This window comes from Anguilla anguilla, chromosome 4 (assembly GCF_013347855.1).
Source record: "Anguilla anguilla isolate fAngAng1 chromosome 4, fAngAng1.pri, whole genome shotgun sequence".
NCBI classification, from domain to species: Eukaryota; Metazoa; Chordata; class Actinopteri; order Anguilliformes; family Anguillidae; genus Anguilla; species Anguilla anguilla.
The window spans coordinates 56,219,879-56,246,185 of NC_049204.1; the positions used below are offsets into that span (position 1 = coordinate 56,219,879).

The 26,307-nt window shown below is 40.4% G+C and overlaps 2 protein-coding genes across 5 annotated transcripts in view; both read left to right on the forward strand.

Moving 5' to 3' along the window:
* agbl4 (ATP/GTP binding protein-like 4) overlaps positions 1-26,307 on the forward strand; it is a 312,708-nt gene that overhangs the window by 230,327 nt on the left and 56,074 nt on the right. The gene's annotated exons all lie outside the window — the stretch shown is intronic.
* bend5 (BEN domain containing 5) lies at positions 6,702-22,701 on the forward strand. 3 transcript variants are annotated; one of them, XM_035412251.1, is made up of 6 exons: positions 6,702-6,882; positions 9,743-9,873; positions 12,031-12,433; positions 14,097-14,245; positions 14,967-15,180; positions 15,353-22,701. In XM_035412251.1, the coding sequence occupies exons 1-6, from the start codon at positions 6,702-6,704 to the stop codon at positions 15,547-15,549; spliced, it is 1,275 nt and encodes a 424-aa protein (XP_035268142.1). In that variant the 3' UTR covers positions 15,550-22,701. The 3 variants fall into 3 exon arrangements, with proteins under 3 accessions (XP_035268142.1, XP_035268143.1, XP_035268145.1); XM_035412252.1 differs by lacking the exon at positions 6,702-6,882 and adding an exon at positions 6,935-7,013; XM_035412254.1 differs by lacking the exon at positions 6,702-6,882 and adding an exon at positions 7,059-7,425.

Below are 26,307 nucleotides of genomic sequence, written 5' to 3' on the forward strand. Positions count from 1 at the left end.
ACACTTAATTTACATCCATGTGTTGATTTTCACAAGTGTCTAAATATTCCTTGAATGTGAGAAATCTTCCCTGTGCCAAGCTCTAAAACAGGACTTATTCTGGGAATTCAACATGGAAAGCACTTGCGCAGGAGGTGTTGTCTATTTTCACAGCAATGTAACTACTTTTTGCCTCCTTATTTAAATGTGTTGGGATCATGTGAGGAAAGTTGACTAAATTCACATTTAGTCACAGATAGCTTTGCAACTGTTCATCCAAAACAAATGGAAAAATTGCATTTAATTTACTTCCCAACCAAATGCAATATTGATGAAACCTAAACAATGAAATTGTACAAGAGGGTGTTTTGATGTAGCTGAACAATATATCAAACAAACAAATAAGCTAGTAAGAAATGGCATGTCGAATAATGGTACGTGTGCACACACTAGAAGAAGCTATGCACTGCCAATACCTGGAACTATATCTATGTGTACAGGATTCCTCAGACCTTTAATTCAGATAGATGCTCTGCATCATCATGTCCCACAATGGCAGTCCTCTTGTTGGTAAGAAGAAGTGCTTGTTTCTATTTTGCTTGCACTTTTTGTCAGCCACCTTTTTCTTCATTTACTCAGTTTATATTTATTGATGACATAGAATTGATCATGTCTTATTTTTGTCCATGATGTCTTCTGTGTTGTGCTGTTGCTTGAAGCTAGGTACTTGCTTGTCCTGAAATTTGTCCTGAGATTAATATGTCAGTTAACATTTCTGTGTACTTTTTTGTGTACTTTTTCTCATCAATTTCCCATTGTCAATATTGTCTTTGAATGGAACTCACTTGAATTTAAGTATCATGGATAGGTGGTCAAATGCCATCTGGTGAACATTTTTGTGGTGAAAGGTCATAAAAACTTGGCTACAGTTGGTTGAAAAGTGAAAGTTTTTTAGCTGGCTAGGATATAGCCAGGCTATATCCAGGTAAAACCTGAGCTATACTGGGGTTATCTGAGTCAGTTTATGTCAAAACTTCTCTCTAGCCTAGATTTCCACCCCTCTAGGTGTCTAGATTCCAGCTTTTGGGCACTTTACCTTATAAATACCTACATTTCACTGGTCTAAATTAGTGCTGTGCTTAAGTGTGTCCAAAGGTGACAGTAAAATACTTTAAGATCAACAAGTGGGTGCTGCGTGCACCCAGGGTATTGGCATACTGTATGAATGCCTTTCTAGAGTTATTTTTTAAAAATCACTTCATATTCTTTGTAGTATTGATTGAATGACTGTTTATGGAGGCTGTGTGTATATTGCATTTTGTATAGTGTATTTTGCACTGTTTGTATCCACTCCTTTAATGCTTGGCCAACAAAATGACTTCAGATTCCATATGTGAGAAATGGCACAAACTGCACCTGAACCTTGATTTAATTTCAAGTGTTTTTTTATTTTTACCTTGGCAAACAATTATTTCAAACAATAACTTATCATGATGGATACTGTTTCTGAGCCACCGTTGAATGCCGATACTCTTTTGAGGGGGTTGGGGGGAATTCTCTTACTGGAAGCATAGGTTTTAGACTAATAAAATAGTGCATAATGCATAGTGAACTAAATCCCAAAACATTAAAATCAAGGCCCATATCACCCAAAACAGTATGAACAACACCCTTGGGTTTACTGTAAAAATATTGCTACACATTTTCAGGTTCTTTACTGCTTCCTAAAGGACCTGTAAATTCACGGTGAGATTTTTACAGTGACCCCCTAGGGAACTGAGGACCAAAGCTATTCTTTCAGCGTTTCTGCATGCTCCCTGAATCTTGCACACCCTTTTTGCAAACCTATAAATGTGTTTTTTGAGTCAGCGCCACTATGCCGTACATTAGTATTTATTGATATTGTGGTTGATGAAAACTGGTGGTTCGACATTTTGGAGACAAGTGTGTGAAATAACAGCCAACAGGCTCCCTGCCTGAAACTCACATAACTCAGGGAAAATAGGAACATGCCACAGTGCGTCCCGAAGCCACAGGGAAACTCATCATTTCAATTACAGCAGCCAAGTCCCCCAGCCCTGATGGCTGATCTGAATCAAAAAAATAAAATAAAATCATGGCAGAGAAAAAGCATCCCAAGTTCTGCATCAGTTGCTTTTCAATTACGACAGGCGAAGCAGAACAAAATTGTTAGCGCCATTTATCGACTGTGCTACTCTCTATTAAAGTACAACTGAAGAAATCCATCCCATTGTGTAACAACCTGACTATTTTGTAATAACAAAGAGTTCCCCTTGTGTCAGATAGCCTTTGTCATCGTGTGAGAAACAAGGCGTCAAAGAAGGTACACCCTGCGACTCCAGCTGACATGGGACTGCAGGCTCACACGCACGCACACAAATACAATCAGACCAGATAATCATTTCCAAGAAGTGTTCCATCAGAGATACCCCCCTTTTTTCTCTTCTCTAAGTTTCATTCCAGGGGCTTTCAGATTCAATAAGACCTACTGAGGCAGAACAAAAGAAATAGGTGAACATATTGATTACAATAATGATCGGTTAGTGGAAACGGCTTTTCTGCTAAATGAAGGCAAGATGAGAGAAACTGGGAAAAGAACACTGTCTGATGTCTTGCTGCTGGGTCACTGGGCACGTCTCTCTCTCTCTCTCTCTCTCTCTCTCTGTCCTCTCTCTCTCTCTCTCTATCTCTCTCTCTTCCTCTCTCTCTCTCTCTCTCTCTGGATGGAATGTCGAGTATCTCTTCTTGCTCCACTGTGCCACTGTGTTTGGTCTTGTTTTTTTTAGAATATAAATGTAAAATAGCAGCAGGGTCATGCTTGACTTATCTTTAATAAAATAGCTGAGTGCAGACAGAACGCAGTGGGTTTATGATAACCCCCACAATATCATAGATGCAGCATGACACCATGAAGCGTGCTTATGTAAAATGGCTTTGCTGGTGGAGCTGCACCATTATTTGGCTTGAATAGTGTGAAACTGATAAGACGATATTTGTTTATTCATTCAGAACAGTGGATTCAAAATTCTCATGTTTATTTTCTCATAAAAAGGAAAGAACACCACAAAGTTTGTAAATAAATTGTAAGAACCATACCATATGATTAATTGTATATTTAATTATAATTATAAAAAATATTTTCATAGCACATTTTTAAATGAAAGACAGAACAGAATCAATACAACTTAAATTTATAATTGATTAATAAAGTTATTGTTGGCAACCCTTACCAAAAAATCAAATGTTCAAAAAACGTGTTCAAAAACCACACAAGAATACCCAACATTTGAAGCGTACACATGTGAACGATAAAAATATTCCTACTTATAAGATTTGAATGGGAAACGGTAAACTACACTATTTCTTGTCACATTTTCTTTTCTGTTTACATTTTAAAAGGTCTGTGAAATGTGAGAATGTGAAGATGGAAATGACTAAGTGTGACCTAATTTTCTCTTCACACGTGGAAATTTTCTCTTTCAAATTTTCAAAGAATGGATAATAATGTAATCTTCATGTGGGCAATAATATTGCTTTGGAGTCTAATTAATCAAGTTTTTTTTACCTCTCTCATAATTCCTCATTTGAAAGATCATGCTGTATATTACACTTTAAAAACTTGCATGCTCGTTCAACATAAACACGTATGTTTATTTGCTGCCTTAAAATCATGAGTAAGTTCCATTTGAAAATAACCTTTGTTTCCACTTTTAAAATCAAGTTGAAAACGTTATTGTGATTAAAAAGTTTTCATTGTTTCAATGTTAAGCTTTAAGTTTTTAAATTTAATTTAACTAACATTTGTACACTTTATACACTTTATATTTGTAAACTTTATACACCGAATTATTACAAAGAATTATTTAAAATGATTCATACAAGTCAAGTCAAGTCAAGTAGAACTTTATTTATACAAAAACACTTATTGCATTGGGTGATTGCTGTTGCTAAACACAATGCACTACTGTAACACTTAAACTGTTAATATGTGTAATTCAACATTTATTTTGCTATTTCAATCTGGCATGTAGAACTCTGGGAAAGTGGGTGGAGCTAACTCTGGATTTACCAGATAACTTACTCAGTTGTGTCTGTTCTCAAATAGTCAAGTCAATTGTGATTTTGAGATCAAATTTTGAAAATTTAAAAAGTTGAGTTTCATGTTCAAAAATTACTGTTGATACATTAAGTTGAAGAGAATAAACAAGTGGACATGACTAAGGAAAACTGTTGATTTTTACAGTGTACAGCTGCTCTTACTGAGAAAATGACATCAAGATTATCAACAAGTTGTATTTTATTCAAGGTCTCTAGCATAAGATGGTGTGTTTTATTTTAGCTGTAGCAACACAGAAAGGAGACCTGGCTACAAATTAAGAACTTCAAAAATGTTATCACCTTATAGGGAAATTAGGCAAATAACACTTTGACATAAATATATTCCTATCATTTTCTATAAAACTTAATATATACAACATTAAGACTGTGCAAACTCATATTATCCTCTCTTCACATTGAAACTACTTAACATCAAGTAATGTTACATACAGTAGATTAGTTACTGTTAGACAGCCAAGTGGACCAAGTCATTTTATTAATGTGTTTGAAAATGAAATTGATGGAAATTATGGAATGGAATGAAAATAATTCTCAAATATTAGAATGTAAGCATGTTTTTTTATTTTTTTATTTGGATAAGTATTATTATTTTACGTAAAAACATGCCTATCCTCAGATATTAAAATATGAGTTATTTTATTCCGCAGTTTAAGTTTTTATTTATTTATTTATTTTATTTTTTAGAAGTTTTTATTTTTATTTATAGGCAGCATTGTGGTCTTCAGAAATCTCTATCCAATGGATTTTCCTAATAATATTCAAACATGAATTCCTTTTGTTTTATGGCACATTGTAAACTTTAAGAAGCATTGCTACCTACAGTAGATAAAATCCCATTCTATCTACAGTTCTCAAATGGAATATCATATTTGGATGTTAACAAGCCTTTGTTATAAATATGCAGCCTGCATCTTGCCTGCTTGCTATCTCTGTCTCTGAGAAATATCCAGTGTTTTGAGGGAAATATAGAGAACAGACCCTGGCTGATCTTTTTCTGTTGTAATTCTGGTAGTCTTATAGTACCTACATTCAGATTCCTTAATGGGGTATAGAAATGGCCAAATTATAATACAGCACAATAGGCTTCAATGTCAACATTTTAATACAATCATGTGAAGCAAATAAGTTTAATTAGATAACCCCCTTCAAATGAATAGCGTGTATTCCCTGTTCAACTTGTTTGCCCGGTGGCAGATTTGGTGGCACAGTTAGTTTGCTAATTTTATACTAGAGGGCCATCTTCTGCATGACAGTGCTCAATTTTATTGTGTTATTTTAACTTTTTTGAAGTACTGCTTGGACAAATATGGCTCACTGTTTGACCAGTATTTTCTTTATGATGTATGAATTTTGCATTATATGTAGGGCTATATTGTGCCAATGGCAAAGTGCAATGGACCCACATGTTAAATTGTAATTAGTAATAATTAATTAGCAATGATTTTTAACAGACAACTCAAAAGAAAACAAGTTAGCATGTGATAAAATAAATGCACTTCAATGAAAAAGAGTGGCTAAAATGCTGAACTGTGAGTGTAAGGTGTGCAGTCACAAATGCCTATTATCAAACACCATTAGAGCTGTGAAAATGTGAGGATCACTACAAATACAGGTTAAGCCAGACATACTTATTAAAAGGCGTGTTGTCCTGTATCATATATATAGGCCTATTTGTGAACTACCATGCACAATTCACAGTAACATTGATGCTAACAATTTAATGATGATTAAATGGTGATGTCTTCCATTTGAAATGCTAATCTCCCTTTCCTACTTACTACTTATAGCATTTTTCAACTGTAACCTTAAATAATCATATATAATCTGTTATTTGTGTTTATATGAAAAGGTCAATTTTAAACCATTATTTATGCAATCAAACATTCATATTGGTATCGCAAAAAAAAGCATTTGAATACATCGAAACTGGTTATTGTGCTAATATGACTGCCTCAAAAAGCATGCCAGTGACAATATATTATAAGAGCTGTACAAACTGGTTTTTACTTTCAACTCAAAGGCAAGTGGAAAGGTAAGCCAGGGTAAATCACTCTGATAACTATGATATGAAATGCCTAAGCCTTAGCACATTTATGAAGATACTTGGCAAACTATATGTCTGTCTGTATGAGGAGCTTTAGATAAATTGTTCATAACATTCCTAAGTCTGAATTCCTAATTCTCAAGTAGATTTTCTGATATAGTAGCATTAACTGACTGGCGAGCTTGTGTAAATATTATGCTATTGAACAATAAAATTGGATTAATTTGAAGCTGTCTAGAGACTAACGTATTATGTGAATACTTCAAGGAACTTCCGTGAAATGTCAGATGACTTAAGTCTTTTGGATGTTGACATTTAGGATACTTCCAAACTATGGTAAATTCGTGTGTTGATTATTCAAGTCTTGTGTTGAGCGAAGGGGGGGGTAGCCGCTCATTTCCTGAAATGAGGTAGACCAGGCCAGAGTAGCCGAACGCAGAGGCCTTCCCTATTCCCCTTTGTGTGTGTTTATATTTTTAAATTCTTATAGAGGGAAAACTAGTACAAATATCTAAAGTGTAGGACCAAAGAAGAAATAATGTATGCTTTCGTGAGGTTCTTGGATGACGATATGTGCTACGCTCTGCCGGTTTCCAGTGTGAAAGAATTTAGACCTCTGCACAAAACAGATTTTGATAATCAGAAGGTGTATCTGGTTCACAGAACTGAAGAGAATGGTACAGGCCAGCCTGGCAAAGCACAGATCCTTGCTCTTGCAGGTAAGTTTCTCCAGCGTTTTCTCTTTTTGTTTGGTTAGACAGAAAGATACCAACTATTTTGTTTGATGAAATAACAACGAATTACAGTATGTGTGTGTTCAGATTGGACATATCAGAAAGAAAATCACGGGGTTTGTCTGACTTTGAACCAGTACGAGATTTCCATTATGGATCAAGCCAGTGTGAATTTTGATCGATTGAGGACACTTGAATCATATAGACATCGTCCTGGGATTTCACCTTGCTAGCTTGCTATGTGGCTAGCTAGCGATAACACGAATTGGATTGCTATCTAACGTTGTAAACTAGCTAACTGGCTTGCTACTTCCATTTGCTAACGTTGCATTACAAAATAAGTACTGTTCGCTATTTTGGAAGCTTGCAAGTTTGATGAGATTTTGATGATGTTTCTGGGCCTAAAACGACACTGGTGTCCAAAGACGTTGGCTTGCAAACGTGTCGCTAGCTCGGTAGCTTCCTAACTTACCAGTTGACGAGCAATCACTACCGCTAGTACAAAGCTTGACTTTGAAATTGCAATGGGTATGTTAACCAGGCTATGCATGAGTACTATAACAAGTCTATAACAGTTAGCTGGCTAGCTGACTTGTTTGTCTAGTGACTTTGTTATCTGTAACGTTTGCTAGACAGCAGAACGCAAATTATCTAGGCATGTTCACTATATAGATTTACTTAGGCAAAATATTGCGGTCACAGCTATTTGAATTAGCCAGTCGGTATTTACTCGTGTGGTTGAACAGCACTGGCTAGACCGCTATCTCACTGTGATTTTTTTTTTTTACATTGTTAGCCAGTAAACTGTGTAGGGCAGATATGTCAGTCTAACTTACGTATGCTGGCTCCATCATGTATAGTCTATTGGATAACTAAAACAAATTAACCCTTTACGAGTTGGTTCAGTTTAAGTATTTCTTCCGAAACGGCTGCATGCATTCCCATAATGTTAGCTAGCTAAGTCCATGAAATGTTGTTAACGTTGGCTAAACTTCGTTGGCTAGCAAAGTAATTGCACGAGATCTTCCTAGCTATGCTTTGACACTTGCAGTGATGATACACTATCCACTATCAGCGAGTGATATATTGGCTGACTTAAACGATTGATCTCACTAGATGGGTGACAACAGACGGATTGTGTGTGACTATCGTTAGACTGTAATGAAAAGTAATATAGGAAGTAACATAATAGCTAGGAAATAGACTCGAATGAAAAGTGAATTCGGTTCTGCTTGTTTTCACTTACGTAACAGAAAATACTTCCTTTAGAGAGGGTCCCTTTGCTGGTTCACACTAGCGAAGAAGTAAACTTGTTAATCTCCTATTCAATTAGAGTTATTATTGCTTATAGTAATTTACATCCAGAAATCCAAATTTAGCAGTCGTTATTCCCTGTAAATAAACGATCATGTCTGTGAAATAAATATACCAACATTAATGGGATTTGCTATGCATTTGATTTCAACTCTATGTAAAAAGAGAACTCTGTAGAAATTGTATTTAATAGTTAGATTTAAAAGTGCATGTCTTTCTTTCGTCAAAGGCTACCTCAGTTTAAACCTTTGATCTGCACACGTAGATTCAAGTGACCTCTTTCTTGTCAGTGTTAACAGGAGGCCTCACTGAGGATGTGTGATCTCTTAGAGTTGCAAAGAAAACTGACTGGTAGCTCTCCACGACTATGATGTGCGTTGTGCTCTAGACAGTCGTTCGTTTTTAAGCATCTATGAAGTTATATTTTGGAAATGCGTGCATATTTACACATACACATACTTGCAATACAAATACAGTTTCTTTTTTTGGAGCTTATGGACATGGATACACATACAGACAGTGTAACTATATTGAAGTTTATATTGCTTAGTTGAATAGTTGCTGTGCATTTTTCCGTTCTTACTCATATTCACTGTTGTTATTTTAATTCCCTGACTTGGTATGATAAAATCCGTACAGGATTTATCGTGGTCTCCGTTTACATTTACATATTTGTGTCCAGCATTTGCTTTCTGTTGAAAGAGAGGGCAAAGGACATATTAACAGCTTTTGCTAAATAAATATCTTATTTGTTACAGAAAGAAAATTTTATGCATTTTATGATATTATCACAGTTACTGAGGAATCTGGATTTAGCACCATTTGGTGTGATATGTCATTTGAACAGTGCTATAATCATGCACCCTTCCGTAGAGCATCCTGCCAAACAAAATCAAATTTATTTTTGGGCTGTGTCAAAAATATTTCCTTCCGTTTCCTCTAACTACATTATCCTTACGAGGGTCACAAGCCTAAGCCAGTCCTGGAAGGTACAAAGTTTATGTCAAGACTATACCTTTTACCCAATATATTTATAGGGACAGTGCATGCAAACACACTCGCAGCATATCTTCAGACTGTGGGAGCATGCCAAAGTACCTGTACCAGTGTAGGCACAGAGAGCATACAGAAGATGTTTTGAACCCCAGACTCACTTTTCTATGTAACCTACTAGCCTGTATTGTCATATTCACTTTTTTGAAAGCTTGTATTTCCATCTTCCAAGTCCTCAAAGCCTGCTAACGTAATCGGGCATTTGTATAATTTTAAGGTAGAAAAGGGCAAATACAACAGTTTAAATAACTTCTTTTAAATTTTAATACCTGTAATATTTATACTTCACAGGTATGTCTGCCTTTATTTTATTTATCCATTATTTATTCAGATGACCCCCATATTTTCCAAATAAATTTGATATTTACATTGCTTCACTAAAAAGTGTTTTCTTTCTGATATGTCTATGTTTAAGTGTCCTGACTATACTTATGTGTACTGTACTTGAATATCTGACACCCTCTTCTGTGTTTTACAGAAACCATAGAAGAATTTGAGTACAGTATTATGCAAAAGAAGATGAAAATCCCCAAACTGTCCACTAAAGGTGTGGGTAATTCAGTTGAGAACCACTTTGGGGAGGAACGACTGCCACTCAGACATAAAAAGGTACGTTTCCTCTCTAAATGTAGACACTAAGCAAGCAAGTTACTTGCTTGAGAATTTAAATGCCCTGCACTCCATTTTAGAACAAGTGTTTGCCAGTGTTTAAGATTAGTTCACTGGAACTACATTCACTGATAAGGATTGTCTTAAGGTTTTTTTCTTTTTTTGCATTCATTTGAAATGGTGCTTTCAAAGACGGTTACCTGAAAGTGCGTTTACTATTACTTGACATTAGATTCGATTCAGTACTTTATGAGTGGTATCACATTCTTTTGAAACTTCTCATTTTACTGACTAAAGGCTTTTACATAGTCTGTAAGTACAGGGCGCATACACTGCGGACGGACAGTCCTCAGTCGTTTGCCCTTTCATAGTCCAGTCGTACCACCACATACCCAAGCCCTACATTTCCCACAATCTTTGCGCGTCGTTTTCCTTTTCTGCCGGAAGTTAGACCCCAGCGGAGTCCGGTCCGTGTATGCTACGCCTGGACCATGAACATGAATTGGCCTTAAGACATTAAAGTTCTCAGATATTCAAATTTTTTATTTTATTCTGGTCTTTACCTCTGTAGGATTTGCTCTGCTGCAGCAGAGAAGAATTATAGGTTAAACTCAACCCACAGTTACTCAAGTGCATACAATTTCAAGTCAGCAGATAATGTAATTAATGTGCAATAATGGCACTGCAGATTTGGATGAAGCTGCTAATCCATGTTACCTTCCTAACAAGCTCATTTCTTATTGTATCGATACTTTGCTTTGGAGTCTCTGCAAAAGATTTAAAAAATGCATGCTGTTGACATCCTCAAGAACTGAAATCATCTCATTTAGATTATGCACCATTTATTTAACTGTTATTGTTATAGAAGACATAAACACTATTTTTATTCTTTTCCTTTTCTACCACCACCTTGCTTATTTTTGCAAGTAGATTATTTCAATAATTTGTGATGCAAATGTATAATCTAAAAGCAAATATTACATTTCAGTGCCTTTGTAAGGACACATTTTTCTTTGAGACAATTTAGAAGAAACAAAATGTCACTGTTCAGGTAACTCCCTGGTTTAAACCATCATACGGTTTGTTTACAGGTTTAAAAAAAATGAAGTGAATAAGACGCACTCAAGAAGAATACTAAATTCAGTATGTGTAAATTATTTTTTATTGTTTACTGATTTACTTCAAATAGGGTCCAAAATCTATACACACATTTATTGATTTTCAGATTTAAGGTTTAAGGCGATGGGATAAATCTGTTGCTGTACTCTCAGCGGTTATAGTCTAGGACAAAGCCATAAAGCCGTTTCTAATTACCTGATCAATTGTAAGTGCTTATGTTGAAAGCAACTCTGGTAACCCTTGTGAAATGGTACATTGCCTTAGTCATACAGCACACTGCATGCATCATATCATAGTATTATTTTCCATAGCTTTACTTTTTACATAATCATTTTTACTTCCTTTTAGCATTGTACTTAGGTTATCAAAACCCCTATAAATAAAACATTTTTTTCACCTTTCACATTGAGCATTACAACATGAAAATTAATACTGCCAGAAATCGGAAAGAAAATCTTTTTTTTTATATGCGTGTTTCTGTGGTTGTGGGTCTATGTGTGTGTGCACACGCACACGCACACACACAGTGGCAATGATATGAGTTAATCGACTGAGTGCCATAATGAAAACCTTCCAGACAGAACTTGCTTGCTAGCCTTTGTTAAGCTTCTCACTCAAAGCTTGTTCAGTTTGCAATTATAAGGTGATTTACCTCCGAGTTAAAGTGTTGTGTTTCTAATGATTAAATTGTTTTTGCTAAATTGAGCTCCGTCTTATCATGTAAATTTTCTTACGTGACATGAAGGGAGAGAATGTCACCACATCAGACACAATTAAGAGAAATGGAATTACCTGCCAGTGGGCACAGATTAATCAGGTAATTGGCACGCTTGTTCATCAAGCAAAATAAACAAAGAACAGGGTCAGAGTGATCAGTTAGGGTCTCTTCTATTACAAGCTCACAAGCTGCCGCTGTTTTTTTTTTAAGCGTTCAAGATCTGCTTAGATGATAAAATCTCCATAAATACCGAGATATTCTCCAAAATACATGTGCGGTGGTAAGGCATAGGGTTCTGAAATTGGGGCTTCTCCTTGTAGGCCCAAGTGCAAGACCACAGTCGCCCCAGCACCAACTCCTCCAAGAGCCTGGCGGCGGTGGTGGCGCGGCTGGAGCGCAACGCCGTGAGCCTGTGCGTCGAGGGGGACGACGACCTGGCCGAGGAGGAGGAGGAGGAGGAAGAGGAGGAGGAGGAGGAGGAGGGGGACTCGGGCACGGAGGAGGCGGTGGTGCCCCGCGTGCTGTACGAGGAGCTGGTGCACAGCTACCGGCAGCAGGAGGAGGAGATGAGGCGGCTGCAGCAGGAGCTGGAGCGGACGCGGAGGCAGCTGGTGCAGCAGGCCAAGAAGCTGAAGGAGTACAGCAGCCTCCTGACGGAGGTGAAGGAGCTGCGCGACTTCAACAGGAGGCTGCAGGACGTCCTGCTCATGAGGCTCGGCAGCGGTAAGAGAGCCGCGCCCGCCGAGGGACAGCGCCCGCACCCGCCGTTTCGCCCGCGCCACCGCTGCGGTGAGCGCTTTAAGAAGGGTCCACACCCCCGCACTCGCTCACTGACTGCCTCCATCGCCACGCTAACAAAAGCTGCGCTGCTAGGATGGCACAGTAGTCACGGACATTGGACATTGTTCTGTTCCGCTATTGTTTCTATGGCGAAAAGAGTTGACTCAGAAATGATTTACCAGGAAACCAGATAAAAAAATTCATAAACCTTTATTAAGGACCATGCATATTATGCACTGGTCACCACCATAATGTATGAACATTCAGGAAAGCATAATTTTTTTTACACTGTGTGCAGTTATATAAAACTGATCTCATTTTCTTTTCCATATGAACAGTGATTCGGTTCCTCAAAATGCTGTTGCCAGGAATGTTTTTAACCTGCTTGTGATGACAAGCTGATAATTTTTCCAAATGATAACATCGCTATCACTGTCTGTAGTAGTAAAAGCATTGTTTTATCAGTGAGCAGAAAAGTTAAAGTAGTTTGATATGTGTAATCACATTTTTGTCATGTGCACACAAGCAAGTGACTTTAAAAGGGCTATTACAAATTCATGAAAACATCACCACTGCAGAACTTCAAGTGTACACAAGTACAGAATGTCTTTATCAAGATAGCTTGTTTGGACTGTTCACTTAGACATGTTTCTTACTAATGTAAATATATATTCTTAATTGGTTAATTGATTTAGCTATATTAGTTAATTGATTTAGCTATATACAGATCATGGCAACACAAGTTAATTGATTTCTTAAAAGTCTGGTTTTATTTGCTGATTAGTTTATTTTAATAACTATGCTATGTACTTGTTTATGAAAACAATAATTTATATTTGGCAGGGACTATTCCTGTGACCTGTGTTTCCTTATAGCTGTGTAAAATTACTAATACAGTGTAAGCTGTGTATGTACAAAAATGTTATTTGGATTGTGTATACAGTAAGAAGCTGGTTCATTGCTAGGGGAAAATGAGCCATGATCAAGCCTCTTATAACCAATGAAAAAAATATATATTTTTGTACATACAGAAAAACAAATTGAGAATAGATTCATTTGAAATTTGAGTGTATTACTCTGAAGGTACTGTGGCCTTCTGCCAGTGCCAAAATAAAAAGGACCGATACGTGTGAAACCACAGACAGCAGTGCATTCTGGGGGGTAGTATTAGAGTGTGCAGGATGAAAATGCGCTGTGGACAGCAGCAGCAGCTGCAATGGCAGCGTGTTCACACACACCTTCTGACCGGATGGACAGTCCCAGCCCTCCAAAGACAGCGGCGGCGGATTAGACGGCCCAGGGTGGCCCGGGGTCAGGAATGCTGTCTGCTGACCGATATTAAAACTCATCAGCTACGTCGGGAGCTTAGCGTGGCCTGCCACCGAGCCAGCTTACAGGGCTAAAATAGCCCACTGTCTGGCGGCACGGGGGAGCCTTGCTGCAGGCTGTGCTCCAGCGCTACAGCGACTGCACGGGGACAGGGTGTGCAGCGCTACGTACGCTAGCGCTTTTAGTCTGTCCGACCGCATTGGTGTTTTCATGAGACCTTGTCTCCCTGCACCGTCATTACCACTAACGTTTCCGTCCCCCTTTTCTCCCGCGGCAGAACCTATGCACGACAATGGCACCCAGACAATCAAGGCAGAAGTGGTGGAGCCCATTATCGAGCCACAGGAAGTGTGCAGAGAGGAGGCAAACACCAGCTCCAGCCACTCGCCCTCCCCGAGAACTGTGTACACTTTTACAGATGGCAAGGTGAGTCCTTCCCCCCCGCCCCTTTCCACCACACCGAGGTCATTGATTGGTTGCTTTCTCTCATTTGTCCTACTTTCACCGGAGGACATTGACAGGGGTGCCATTTATGCTTTGTTTGTTTTGTTTGAGCCTCCGTTCCCTTGCAATAAATAGGAGCTAAGCTTTATTTCCTGTTGAAAACTCTCCCGCCAGGGTCTGGCACCAGGACTGCTCATTTAATGCAGTCCTCTTACTCGCTGCAGAGCGTTTTTACTGTATTATTCTGTCTGCCTCGCGCGACATGGGGGAATTTGTGTTACAAGCGGAAAGGGTTCTCAGTTCAACCGTGAAGAACAAAAGCAAATTAGAACTCTCACACTTTGCCTGGTACTAATTATTTATACCACAGGAATCTAAGTGACTGACAGGTAGCCCTAGAAAAAAAAAAAAACACTCACCAACCTGAGAGCTGAGAAAAGCCTTCCTGCTGGCCTGGGTCCTAAAGCACATTAGCTGGGAGGGAAATCGCTCCTGGGCATGAAAGGCACACAACAGTTGGTAGTTCTTCAGTAATTCTAGGCAGGCCTAACCACTTCTCTTGTGGCTTCAGTTGGGAAAAATGTCTTGGAGGTGCTGTGGTGTTGAGGGCCGTATTCCTCTGTGTGACTGTGGCGGTAGGCTTTTAAAGGGTCCGCGGCTCGGGGTTCGAGGCGGTGCGTAACGCGCCTGGCTCTCGCCACAGGTGCACCTCGGCGGGGGCATCTGGGTGGAGGAGGAGAAGTGGCACCAGCTGCAGCGCACGCAGGGCGACTCCAAGTTCACCAAAAACCTGGCCGTCATGATCTGGGGCACGGAGACGCTCAAGAACAGGAGCGTCACGGGCGTGGCCACCAAAAAGAAGAAGGACGCCCTGCCTAAGCCGCCGCTCTCCCCCAGCAAACTCAAAATCGTCAGAGGTAACACAAGGCAATCCAAAAAACCTTCACACGTTTTGATCTTAATTCCATTTTCATATGGTATAGCCGGCAGGTGCAAATGCAAGTTGGCCATGGATTAGATTGAATCGCAACGCATTGAAATGTGGATTAAAAAGAGTGAGCCTAATTCTACGTCTTGATTTCTTTCCAGAATGTCTGTATGACAGAGTATCCCAAGAAACGGCGGACAGCGCTGAGATCACACAAAGATTGTCCAAAGTGAACAAATACATATGTGAAAAGATAATGGATATCAACAAATCCATCAAGAACGAGGAGAGGCGGGAGTCCAAGCTGCTCATTAGACAGACGGTCAAGATGGAAAATTTCAGCTACGATGGCATGTAGTGATTAAAAGTTGTCACCATAGCTCATTCTGCTCTTCTTGGACTGCCAAAAAAAGGAAGAGGGTGGACAGGATCATCACTGCTGCCATTTGAGATTTTTCACTGGAAGGCCCAGATGAGGCCTTTTCGACTTCTCAAACAAACTGCTGCGTGTCAGACAGCTTTACCACTCCGTGAACGTAGTCAGCGGTCGGTATGAGTCATATGAGAAATTGAGTGGAGTTTATTTTTTATAAGTTTTGGGGTGAGGGCTGGGAATGGGAAGGGGGGGGTGGGGCAGGTGTGTGTAAGTTGGGGAAGATCCTTTCCATCTTGGTGTGAAAGAATATGGTGGTCCGAAAAACAGCTGTTCTGTGTCAGAACATGGCATCGTGTCCTAACGCGTTGTATAGAAGAGCAAGAATATACCTTCAGATAAAAGTTTTCTAATTTTAGGAAGACTTGGTAAGAGAATTGACTCTGGACAGTATACGGCGTTTAGAGGATGCAGTTTTATAGAGTGCCACCCGTGTGCGAGGTCTGTTTTGAGTACGGCTGGTACTTTTCGCAGTGACTTGGAGACGCACTTTTTCAACAGGGGTTTTAACTCTGTATGTCTTAATGGCTGGAGACCATAACCTCTGCTGTTGATATCCCGTTGTCCTGAATATTGATGCTCGTTTTAATAGGGATTATCATTAGTCTAATTAGGTAAGGGGGAATTGGTCCTAGTTTTATGGGGCTGTAACCAGGCACCCCTGGTTTACTCTTGTGTATTTTGTCTCTATTTTCTCTAGAGCAGCACTTAGCACTTGCTCTTGTAATAATTTAATGCAGAAATCCCTCTGTATACCCCAGATATTTCAGTATGCAAGGTAGGAGTGCTGTAGGTCCTGATGTAAGATTGTCTATGCTGCCGTTTCAGTACAGTCAGGGATGCATACAAGTTTCGAACTGTGAATTTAGCAATGTGAGGAAAAAATGAGAATTTTTTCTTTTAGATACAACTGTGAACACATCCTTTTTCTGCTCATCTATGTCCTCAACAGGACGTTGATGAGGGGGCCCCTCCAAAGTTGGCAAACGGCAATGACGTAACAAAGATGCGTGCACATTTTGGCAACAGGAAGCAAGCTGAGGGACTGCGAAGCAGCTAACCTTTCAAGATCGCAAGTTATCTTAGTAAACCTTCCCTACCAACCGATGAAAATATTCCAGATCCCTGTAGTATGACTAGATGATGGGGTGTTGCCATATCACGTTTACTGGGACACGGCGAGTTCGGATGTGTCTAGATGAAATGGGATCGTAGCCCACTTTCTGGGCAGTCGTAAAATTGAATTAATACGGCACATATATACATAAAACTGTGTGGCTAGCTCAGGGTTGATGTAACAAATTTTTCAAAGATATTCGATGTAAATCAACTGTTCTTGATCGTATCTTTCAACTTCTGCAATGACAAGTTGATATTGATTTTTTTAAGCTGACTGCCACATCACTGGTATCAACGCTAAGTAGCGTTGCCAGATGGAAAGTACAGCAATATCACATTGAGACTTTAAAATGATTTTACCGCAAACTATCATACGTAAAGAAATGACCAGGAAGCATAGATGGACTTTGCCATCTCTGACAGTGGGCAACTTAACGATTGTGGACCTGGACAAAATACCGAGGGCCATTTTTATAAGCATGGCAGTGTTGATTGTACCTGGAAAAAAAAAAACAAAGATAAATAGTATTCATGTTTTTCTACCACTGATATCTTAAAGTTCCCTCCACAAGTTAATGGCATCCAAAGTGAAGATACTGTCACTGTTGTTTTAAACTTTATTTTCAGGGATGTGAGTGGTTGGGACCTGTTCCCCAGCTGAGCTTTAAGTCTACCAACACCTCCGGTAGAGGATGTCTCAAAAAGGTTCCCTGATTAGTGGCCGGGCATATACATGTATTTGGTTGAGAAACCTAACATGCACACATATACTGCCATAAAAGCAACAGTTGACATTTATGTATGTCATTGTATTTCAGTAGTTAAGAAAAAGATTGTGTGAACCTACTCCCTCCCTGTCACACCGGTTTCCATGAAGACAAAGCAGTACTTCCGTTGCCAAAATGCGTGCGCATGTTTTTAATGACGTAGGTTATGAAAGGGTATTATAGTGTAGTGCATACATTTTGCAGGGCCTTATTTTTTTTTTAAAAACAATCACAGAGGGTTGCGCTGTCTGTTCTGTAAGTAAGCTGTGATTGTAATGTAAGCTGATATTGCTTAAGCTGCACTTTGGTGTTTGCACGTCAAGTGTTTCCGGGTTCTGCGTTTAAGTGCGTGTAAAGCTGTCAACGCCAGTGGGGCTTTGATGCCCTGTTCCCCCTTCCAGGCCTAAAAAACGGCAGAATTCCTGGCCTCCTCCAAACCTCTTCTGTCAGGCTCACCAGTGGGAATGAAATAAGGTATAGTGACAACTTCCAGCGAGACATGCCATCAGAACTTTCCTCAAGTGTTTTCTGTTTATTTTTTCCCCAAAAGGTTTGTGTGGCCATCTGCAATAGAGAACTAAATGCTGCAGATTGAATTCTCAACTGTGACCATGTTTCTAACTGTGATTCACCTGCAGGCCTGCCCTTCAAGCAGAAAAGCTATCGCTCCTTGAGATTTCCCTTTGTTCTGTTTTCGTATTTGATCCACCTCCTGTTAAGCTATCATTTTTCCAGGTTGTTTTTGGAGTATGTCATTCTTTTTTTTTTTTTTTCTCCTCTCTCAAAACAAGAACATTTTAGAATTTTAGTCCAGGTTGCACCACACCTTGTTCAGCTCCTGGTCTGCGTATTACTGCTAACTTTTGTAATTTCACCTTTGCTAAGCTCATTTATTTTTATTTTGTGTTTTATAGCTCCCTTGTTGGTTTTATGCTTTTTCATGCATAGAAATATAGATATTATGTCTCTGTACTGAGAGAAAAACAGTAACCCTTCTTCATTGTGGCAATTAACCGATAGCACATAAGGAAACCCATAACTTTAATTGATACTGTTTATACTTGGGCTTTATACCTGTGCTTATGGACAGTTGTGAAGTATAAGTCCAAACCATTCTGTTTTCTTCACTATCTTTAAAGGTACACTCTACGTACCTAGAATGAATGGTATCTTATATACTGGGTTGAATACTTCAATTGAGCCATTCACCTCCTAAGGTCAGTGTTTTAAACCCAGTTTGTGAGATCTGGTGAATACACAACTTTGTATATCATATCATTTTCTGATATTTGTGGCCAAGTTATGGCTTTCCTGAAGGCGCAGTCCTTTAAGATCTCTGAGATCCCTGGACTGTTTGCCATTTTAAACACCACCACTTTTTGCATTTAGTATGTCTCATCTACGCAACATTTTCAAATTGAATTTGTGATTTTTCACCTATTCAAACAGACCCTCTATATAGAGGTCCTCCATTTTACGTTTAGAACACAGCTTACCTCTTACAGGAAACAATACGATCAAACTACACAGACAAAAATGCTATGGTTGTACTCAAGTGATTTAGCTTAAATTGTATTGTTTTATGTGAATTGTATATCCAGCTGTTTGGATGATGCTTTAAAGTGAAAGTCACGGATAGGTGAGAATACTGGGAGATGAGAAGCCAAAGGAAACTCATTTGTTTCATCACAAATGGATCTCCCGTTATGTTCAAGTAAATGTTCTAATCTGTTTTACAGTGCAGTAGCTATACATGCGCGCTTGAACCATGTGTACCTGGTATGTGAGGAGTGTCATAAGACGTGAACAGCGTGCGAGAAGAACATAAGCGTGCTTTTAATTCATTCCACACTCGGTCTTCTCCAGTAGCTTTGACGTTAATGTAATTAACAGGGCTCGCCAACTGGATGCAACTCCAGATATTTTATTCACATTTAAGACCCACAAAGTCTTTGAAACCTGAGAGCGAGTTGTCATTTCACCTTCATAACTCAACGGAAATCATGTTCTCAGCCTTTTCAACATTGACGCTATTCTGAAGAACCGAGTATTGGTGATCTTCACGGTGGACAAATGTTGGATCCCTTTTGTGCAACTGGATAGTTTGTGTCCCGTAATGGCCGTTGAGTTGGGGTGAGAAGCTCCACCCCTCAGGGGTTTGGCATGTTCCTTCTGGATACATGGATAGCACCTTTTCAAAGCATTGAGACCCGAGGAAATGGGCGATTCCGCTTTAAGTCCGATCACCACTGCGCACTGTAACATCTTTAATCACCTGTGGTGATTTATTGACCAGGTGCTCGTGGGACCAGAGATTTTCACCCTTGCTGAAGTGTGTATTTTTACTGTGCACTGCTTCTTGTTAACAGGGTGCTTTATGGAGGTAAATAAAGATGCTAAGCCAAAGTATGGGATAATGACACTCACCATTTGGGAGAAAACTAATGGTAAATTTGCTGGAATTGAACTTGCACAAAATTACCCCTGCAGAGTGCAGGGGTGTTCATCTAATACTCTATAGCTGCCACAGAGGATAAAGATATTTCCTGTGTTTTAATTGTTTTTTGTTGTGGTTGCTATCATGCAATAATTTGCATCGGAATCTACAGGGCCCTGGAGGGTAATGTTTGTGGTACCATATGTCTGCTACATCAAGGTTTATGGTAGCCATGAATGCACTTCTGTTGTGTGGACCCTGGAGCTTTCCTTTAAATCATGGTGTTGGGTTTTTGTTTACTTGTTTACTTTTTCGCTTTATTTCCTGATGCCAAAATGAAAGGGGAGGAGTGGAATTGCTCTATGTGCAGTTTGATATATTTGTATACTTGTATACAGCTGTGATGACGAGATGTTAGACCTCATCAGCTTAGCTGCAGAACTGCTCAGTTACAGACTACAAACCACAAGCTGAGGACCAGTCTAAGTGTCTCAATGCCACAGCAAACTGCCCAGTGCTCCTACCATGAAATCCCACGTAGGCTGTGATGTCACTTCCTTCAGTTTATCGCCTGCAGAAAATTTTAGTCAAGTATGGTATAGTTGTCATTTGCCTTACTGCTTTAGAGAATCAGATCCATTTTATGTTATGCACCTTGTGTAAAGTGTGAAAGGACACTCAAAGTGTCTATTCTCAGACTGTTTGTTGCTTTAAGGCAGACAGATTGGTCAAATCTTGTGAAATCATTTGCAGTTTTACATATGTTATCAACAAGTGAAAACTTTAGCTTCACCATCCTACCTCATTGCTCTACTTGTATGTGCATACATTTTAAAAGCTTATGAAACGATTAGAAACGTTAGTGCTCCTTAACACTGAGGAACCAGTAGCATGTACATAGGCAACTTCAAGCTAACATAAGAAAGGATTTTTCTTAACTTCATGAAAAAGATGCCATTGTTAGGGATGTTAAGTAATGTCATTCCTTCCTACATTTGCTTTATCAATGTTCTAAATATAGCCAATTAGAAAAAAAACTAATAGATATAACTAGCTCTGGTCATTACCAATTTTTTATTTTATTTTTTTAAGTTGTTGATGGTGCTATGAGCAAATGTGGTGACACTGTATCTCTTACCTCCAGTGGTGCTAGCTTTTTCTAACAATAATTTCATTTTCTTTCAGCTGTTCAGTTGATCTGTCCTGAAAATGTTATCCGATGAGGTTTTTGCCCGTAGTAGAATGCAGATTTTGAGCTGGAGCCTTTCACCATTATTCGTAACCACAGAAAAGGCAAGCCTGATTGTTTTCTGTCCGTTTAGAAGGAAATCTGGACTTAAATCCATGGATCGTGTCAGTCAATTATTGTTGGATCATTGTTTCATGGTTTCCTTGGAAAAAGTCCACTAGTTGACGTATGTGTAGTTGAGATGCTAATGTTAATTCGATTAGGTAAATATTTAGTACGACAACCCTTTATCACACCATGTCAGCCAAAGTGTATAATGAGAAATTGTTGTACGATAGACTTCAGAGTTCATTGTTCATAGCTTTATGGACGTTGTGAGTGTAGGCACATTAATCAGAATACAATGGCCACATACTGCAGCGGTCATTTGTCAGTTAAATTAACAGTTGCACTTGAGCCTGGTCTGTAATGCACATTTCCTTCTGGGCAGTCAGTGTACATTAACACGGTCCTCAGCACGCACGGTTGATTGTCTGAATTTGTTCAGTGCAGTGTTAATGCTAGACAGAAAGACGGTTACCATGATTACCTGTATGTAATTTGCTGAGAGGTTAGGTCATGGATTTGTGATGACCTGCTGTCAGAGCTGTGCTCCTATTGGACAGAGGGGAGATGTGAATGCAGTAGAGAAGTGGCTCAGACTGAGGGAATGAATTGTCTTCTCATTTATGATGCCTGAAAAGAAGCGTCTGTTCATGAGGACTTTGTTGATTAAGGGAAATCATATGGAGTGCATCGTGAATATTTTCTTTTGCCCCTAAAATTATATTATATTTTTATTTGGAGTATTACATCACCAATTGTAAATTATCTCCCATTTATTTGAACTTTTACATCCGTTTTATTTTTCCTGCTGCTGACCAGTTTAATCTAAATTTATATTTAAGAAATATATATATATATATATGTATATATATACATTTTAAGAGATCCATTGGTGAAAAATGTTTTGAAGTGTGGTTCCCAATGTCAAATGGTGATTGGATGGACGCATGGGGTCACAGGGATGAACTATTTTCTCAGGTCATTCCTGTGAATGCTGTGGTCCAGAGAAGGCTTCAGAATGAAGCAGAGGATGGAGAGTTCTCCATCTCATTATTGGGGCCTTGTTCTGGTTTGGGTTAAAACGGGAGATACGTGGTGTCCCAGGAACCAGCAGGATATGGCAGGAGACACTGAGCCAGTCTATCTGTTTGGCACTTACCTGGAGCAATCTTATTGAAAGAAGAAAACTGTCCTGGCAATTGTCACAGTTCTGCTGTGTGACTGAATTTGCCTCTTAGCATCATTTTCTGTGTGTTTGCTGCAGTCCAGGTACTCCTGTTAAATGTACAGATCTAAAGAATAAATGCAGACTTTTATTCTAAGAAAAGAAGCCTTGATGGCTTGGCTGCGTGTCGTATTTGTGTCCTCATTTTTAATGACTTGCACCTTTTATTTTAGTTCCACCTTTTCTCAGATTCAGCTGCGAGGACCTCGCTGTTCTCAAAAAAAAAAAAAAAAAACGTTCATCAACAGCACTGTGAAGCCAGATGTGCGTTCGGTCTATAACAAGTCGTTGCTTTTGCAAATGGTGGCACTTTTTTATAATACCAGACTCATATTTACATTTCCGAACACAAGGTGTTTTGCTGCATGCAGTGTTTTCCTTCCATCTGCAGTCAGGAAAGCAGACAAGCTGATGTAGGTATGCTCCATTCCCCCTACCTTCACACTCTTAATGCAAGTAGACTTTGTCTGCACTATGAGCTGGGTAGCTTACAGTATAGTTGTGGGTCTGACCTGCCCCCTTTATTAGCTTCATATTTTTTACGCTGTGACAAAAGATGCAGTCGAGTCCCCCTGCCGCCCCCCCTCCCCCCACCATCCCCAAACTCCTGCTGTGGCAGTGACTTTGGATGCTGGGGACAGGCGCACAGAGGTGCGTTTGATGTGGAGGCGTCGCGCGCCGCCCGGCCGGGCTGCGGATTAGAGGCAGATGGATCTCGGCGTCGGAGATAAGCGCGCGCTGATTTATCGGGAACGCGGCGAGTTCATATCGGCCCACCGGCCGGGAGCGGCGGACAAAGCCGGTGTGGCGACGCTGTTTTATAACGTACGACATTGTCAAAACCGCGCCGAAATGTGAAACGGACAGCCGGCGTCGGTCTGATGGGGAAGCGGGTGCGGAGTCGTGGGAGTCGGGAGAGACGCTCCGGCGGAGACGCCGCTCGATGCCCCGCCCGTTTGCGTAATTGCGCTTGTATTAATTCTGGCTCCTCGGAGCAGAGGTGCCTGTTCCAGCGCGCGGCCGGCCAGGGCAGCGCCAAGCGTCCGCTCCTCTTCGACGCAGTCCGCTCCTCTTCGACGCACTCTGCTCCTCTTCGACGCACTCTGCTCCTCTTCGACGCAGTCCGCTCCTCTTCCACGCACTCCGCTCCTCTTCCACGCGCTCCGCATTTCCGTAATATTACTGCCTAACTAAGCAAGATCGCCGTGCATCTGCTTTTCCCCCCGCAGCCCAAGGGCGACCGCTCCGTGTCATTAGCGCTAGCGACGGCCACATGCCTGTAATTCACTGTGGCGGTGCGGTATTGACAATGAGATGATTCACTGTGGTAATGATGGATAGGTGGGGGGGAGGGAAGTGTCTGGTGGATGCTGAAAAAGCGTTTGGTACGCCGTGTTCCTTGCTGCTGTATAAATTGTACGCTGTTTGGAAAAATGGTCGTACCTCAGGTGCATTAAAAATAGCTTTTATTTGATATTTTCATGCGGGAACCTTCTGTATTCACATTTGGTGTACGCTCGCAGAAGAATTTCAAGATTCTTTTTATTAAATCTTGCAGCTTTAAGTAAAGAATATATATATATATATATATGTGTGTGTGTGTGTGTCTTTATTTTTTTGTTAATGTAAAGCAATATTTAATTTTAAAAAATGTCGAAATGACCCAAGATTGTGTGTATCAGCGTCAGCATGAACAATAGTACGGTCAGCTATAATGACTGGAGCTTGGTTCGGTGTGGTGACTGAAGTTAGGGTCTTTTCACTTAACCAAATCAATGAATTAGCCTAAAATTACCTTATTCCCCTGCCCTGCAGCGGAATCAGATGGAGTATTATATCGTTTTAACGTCTGAGTACATTTCGCTGTGTATTGTGTCCCTTTTTGTAGATATTATGCAGTTTTTGAATATCTGACTTGAAAACTTGAATTTTGAAATGGAGAACGTTAACATGGCCTTATAATGGTGTTCAAAAAAAACTTTTTATGTCTGTTTTGGAATTATCTACCGTTAAATATTCTTTTGAGATTTACTGTAGATTTAGCAATGATGTCTTTACATGTTAAAAATAGCCTTCTCTAACAAATCCATTCACTGCGTTGCCATATATGCATTCAAATCAAGAAAACTGTATTGCTGTTGTGGATATTTCCATGATGAGTAACGCTATGTTTTTCACACATTGCACTAGCACATATATGTGCCACTGTGAGTGTGGTTTGCAGAGCTTTTTAAATTATGCTGATGACTGCTTCTTTGAGTCATGGTATCATGCTGGCCAGGTCCCTTTAGTGGTTTGATTACTGAAATAATACTTCTTTGAAGTTTTTTATAATTCATATATTCTTTTTTTTGTTCAAATACTGGTGCTTAGAAACATGATGGTCTGAGCTAAAAATTGATCACTAATTGCTATTATCAAACGAGTTGGTTGCTGGCTCTGTCACAGCCAACGTCAGCTGGAATTTTTCTCGTATATTTAAAATGGAGAAATGGTGTTTCGGAAGGTGCTGCAGTGGAGAAAGCTTGCCGCTGTAGCTAATGTCATTTCCCATAGTGCTGCACAGGCCGGACTGACACTGCTGCACAGTGTTCGGTTGGTTAGTGTCCTGCGTGTCAGAGATGGCCTCCCAGACTGGGACAGGCAATATGTTTGGTTCTTTAATCCCATCCAGCCCTGCAGTGCACTGCCAGCCTTCGGGCAGACCGTAAACGCGCAGGGTCCTCCCAGCTCGGTGCCTGAATTAACCTCCAGCTCCAGATCATTAGGGCCTGAAGTGTCCCCCACCATCATTACCCGGGGCCAGGTTTTTGGTGTCCGTTCTCCGTTCCCCCTCCGCTCCCGTTAAACCGCCAGAGCTGGGCTCGGAGACTCCGGCCGCCGCGACTTGTCAGTTATGCCCGCGGCGGGACGGCGGGAAGGAGAAAGCGGCGCGGGGGCAGAGAGGGGCAAACGGCAGCTCTAATTGTGCGCTCGCTGTCACGTCGTTAAAAAGCGCGGTGACCCCCGGACGCCGCCTCGCTCTCTCTCGGACGCCCGGGCTGACGGCGGCGACGCGCGGGAGGGCCGCGTCGGCTCTGACACGCGCCGCCGCAATCAGCCCCCGCTCCCGAGCTGACGTCCGTCAGACCCGCGGTGACGTGCCGTCGGAGAGGACCCGGCCCTCTCCTCCAGCGCAGGCTCCCGCCCGATGCCCGTCCCTTCCTGGGACCGGGGGCTCGATCACAAGGACTCCGGGGCGTAGCGTAGCGTAGTCGGGGGCGGAGGGGAACTGCGGACACGGGGCGAAACAGGAAGCGTGCCGAAATAAACAGCGCCTCAAGCGTCGGGTTTAGAACTCCGCGCGTGAAGGCCGTGCTCATGACACGGTGTTATTGGAGACGGGCTCAGAGGGGGGGGTTTCGGGTGGAGCAGAGGAGTACTCCTCAGATTCGGGCCCTGTTTCACACTCTTGGTGTCACATGATTTCCATGCATCCATTTGTCCAACAAGTTTATATGGTTGATTTAATATTTAAATCTAAAATATGTTCATATCTGTACTTACACACAATGAAAAAAGGTTTTTAAGATGCATAATCCTGTGTGAAAGATACAATTTATAAGTATAAGTGAACTATGACTGACTAGTTTTTCTCAAATGGTGCAGCAGTAGTTATAAGCCTGGCTATGGAAACTGCATAGAGTAAATTACTGGTTTTATGTATCATGATGTTGCTTGTTGCTTTACACTTTGTTTTATATATTTGTGAAGAAGTTTCCCTAGATACTTTCAGAAGGAGGGCTTGTATCACAGAATGGTCTTTTTGTTCTTTCTCATTTCCTTTTGTACGGCTTCATTT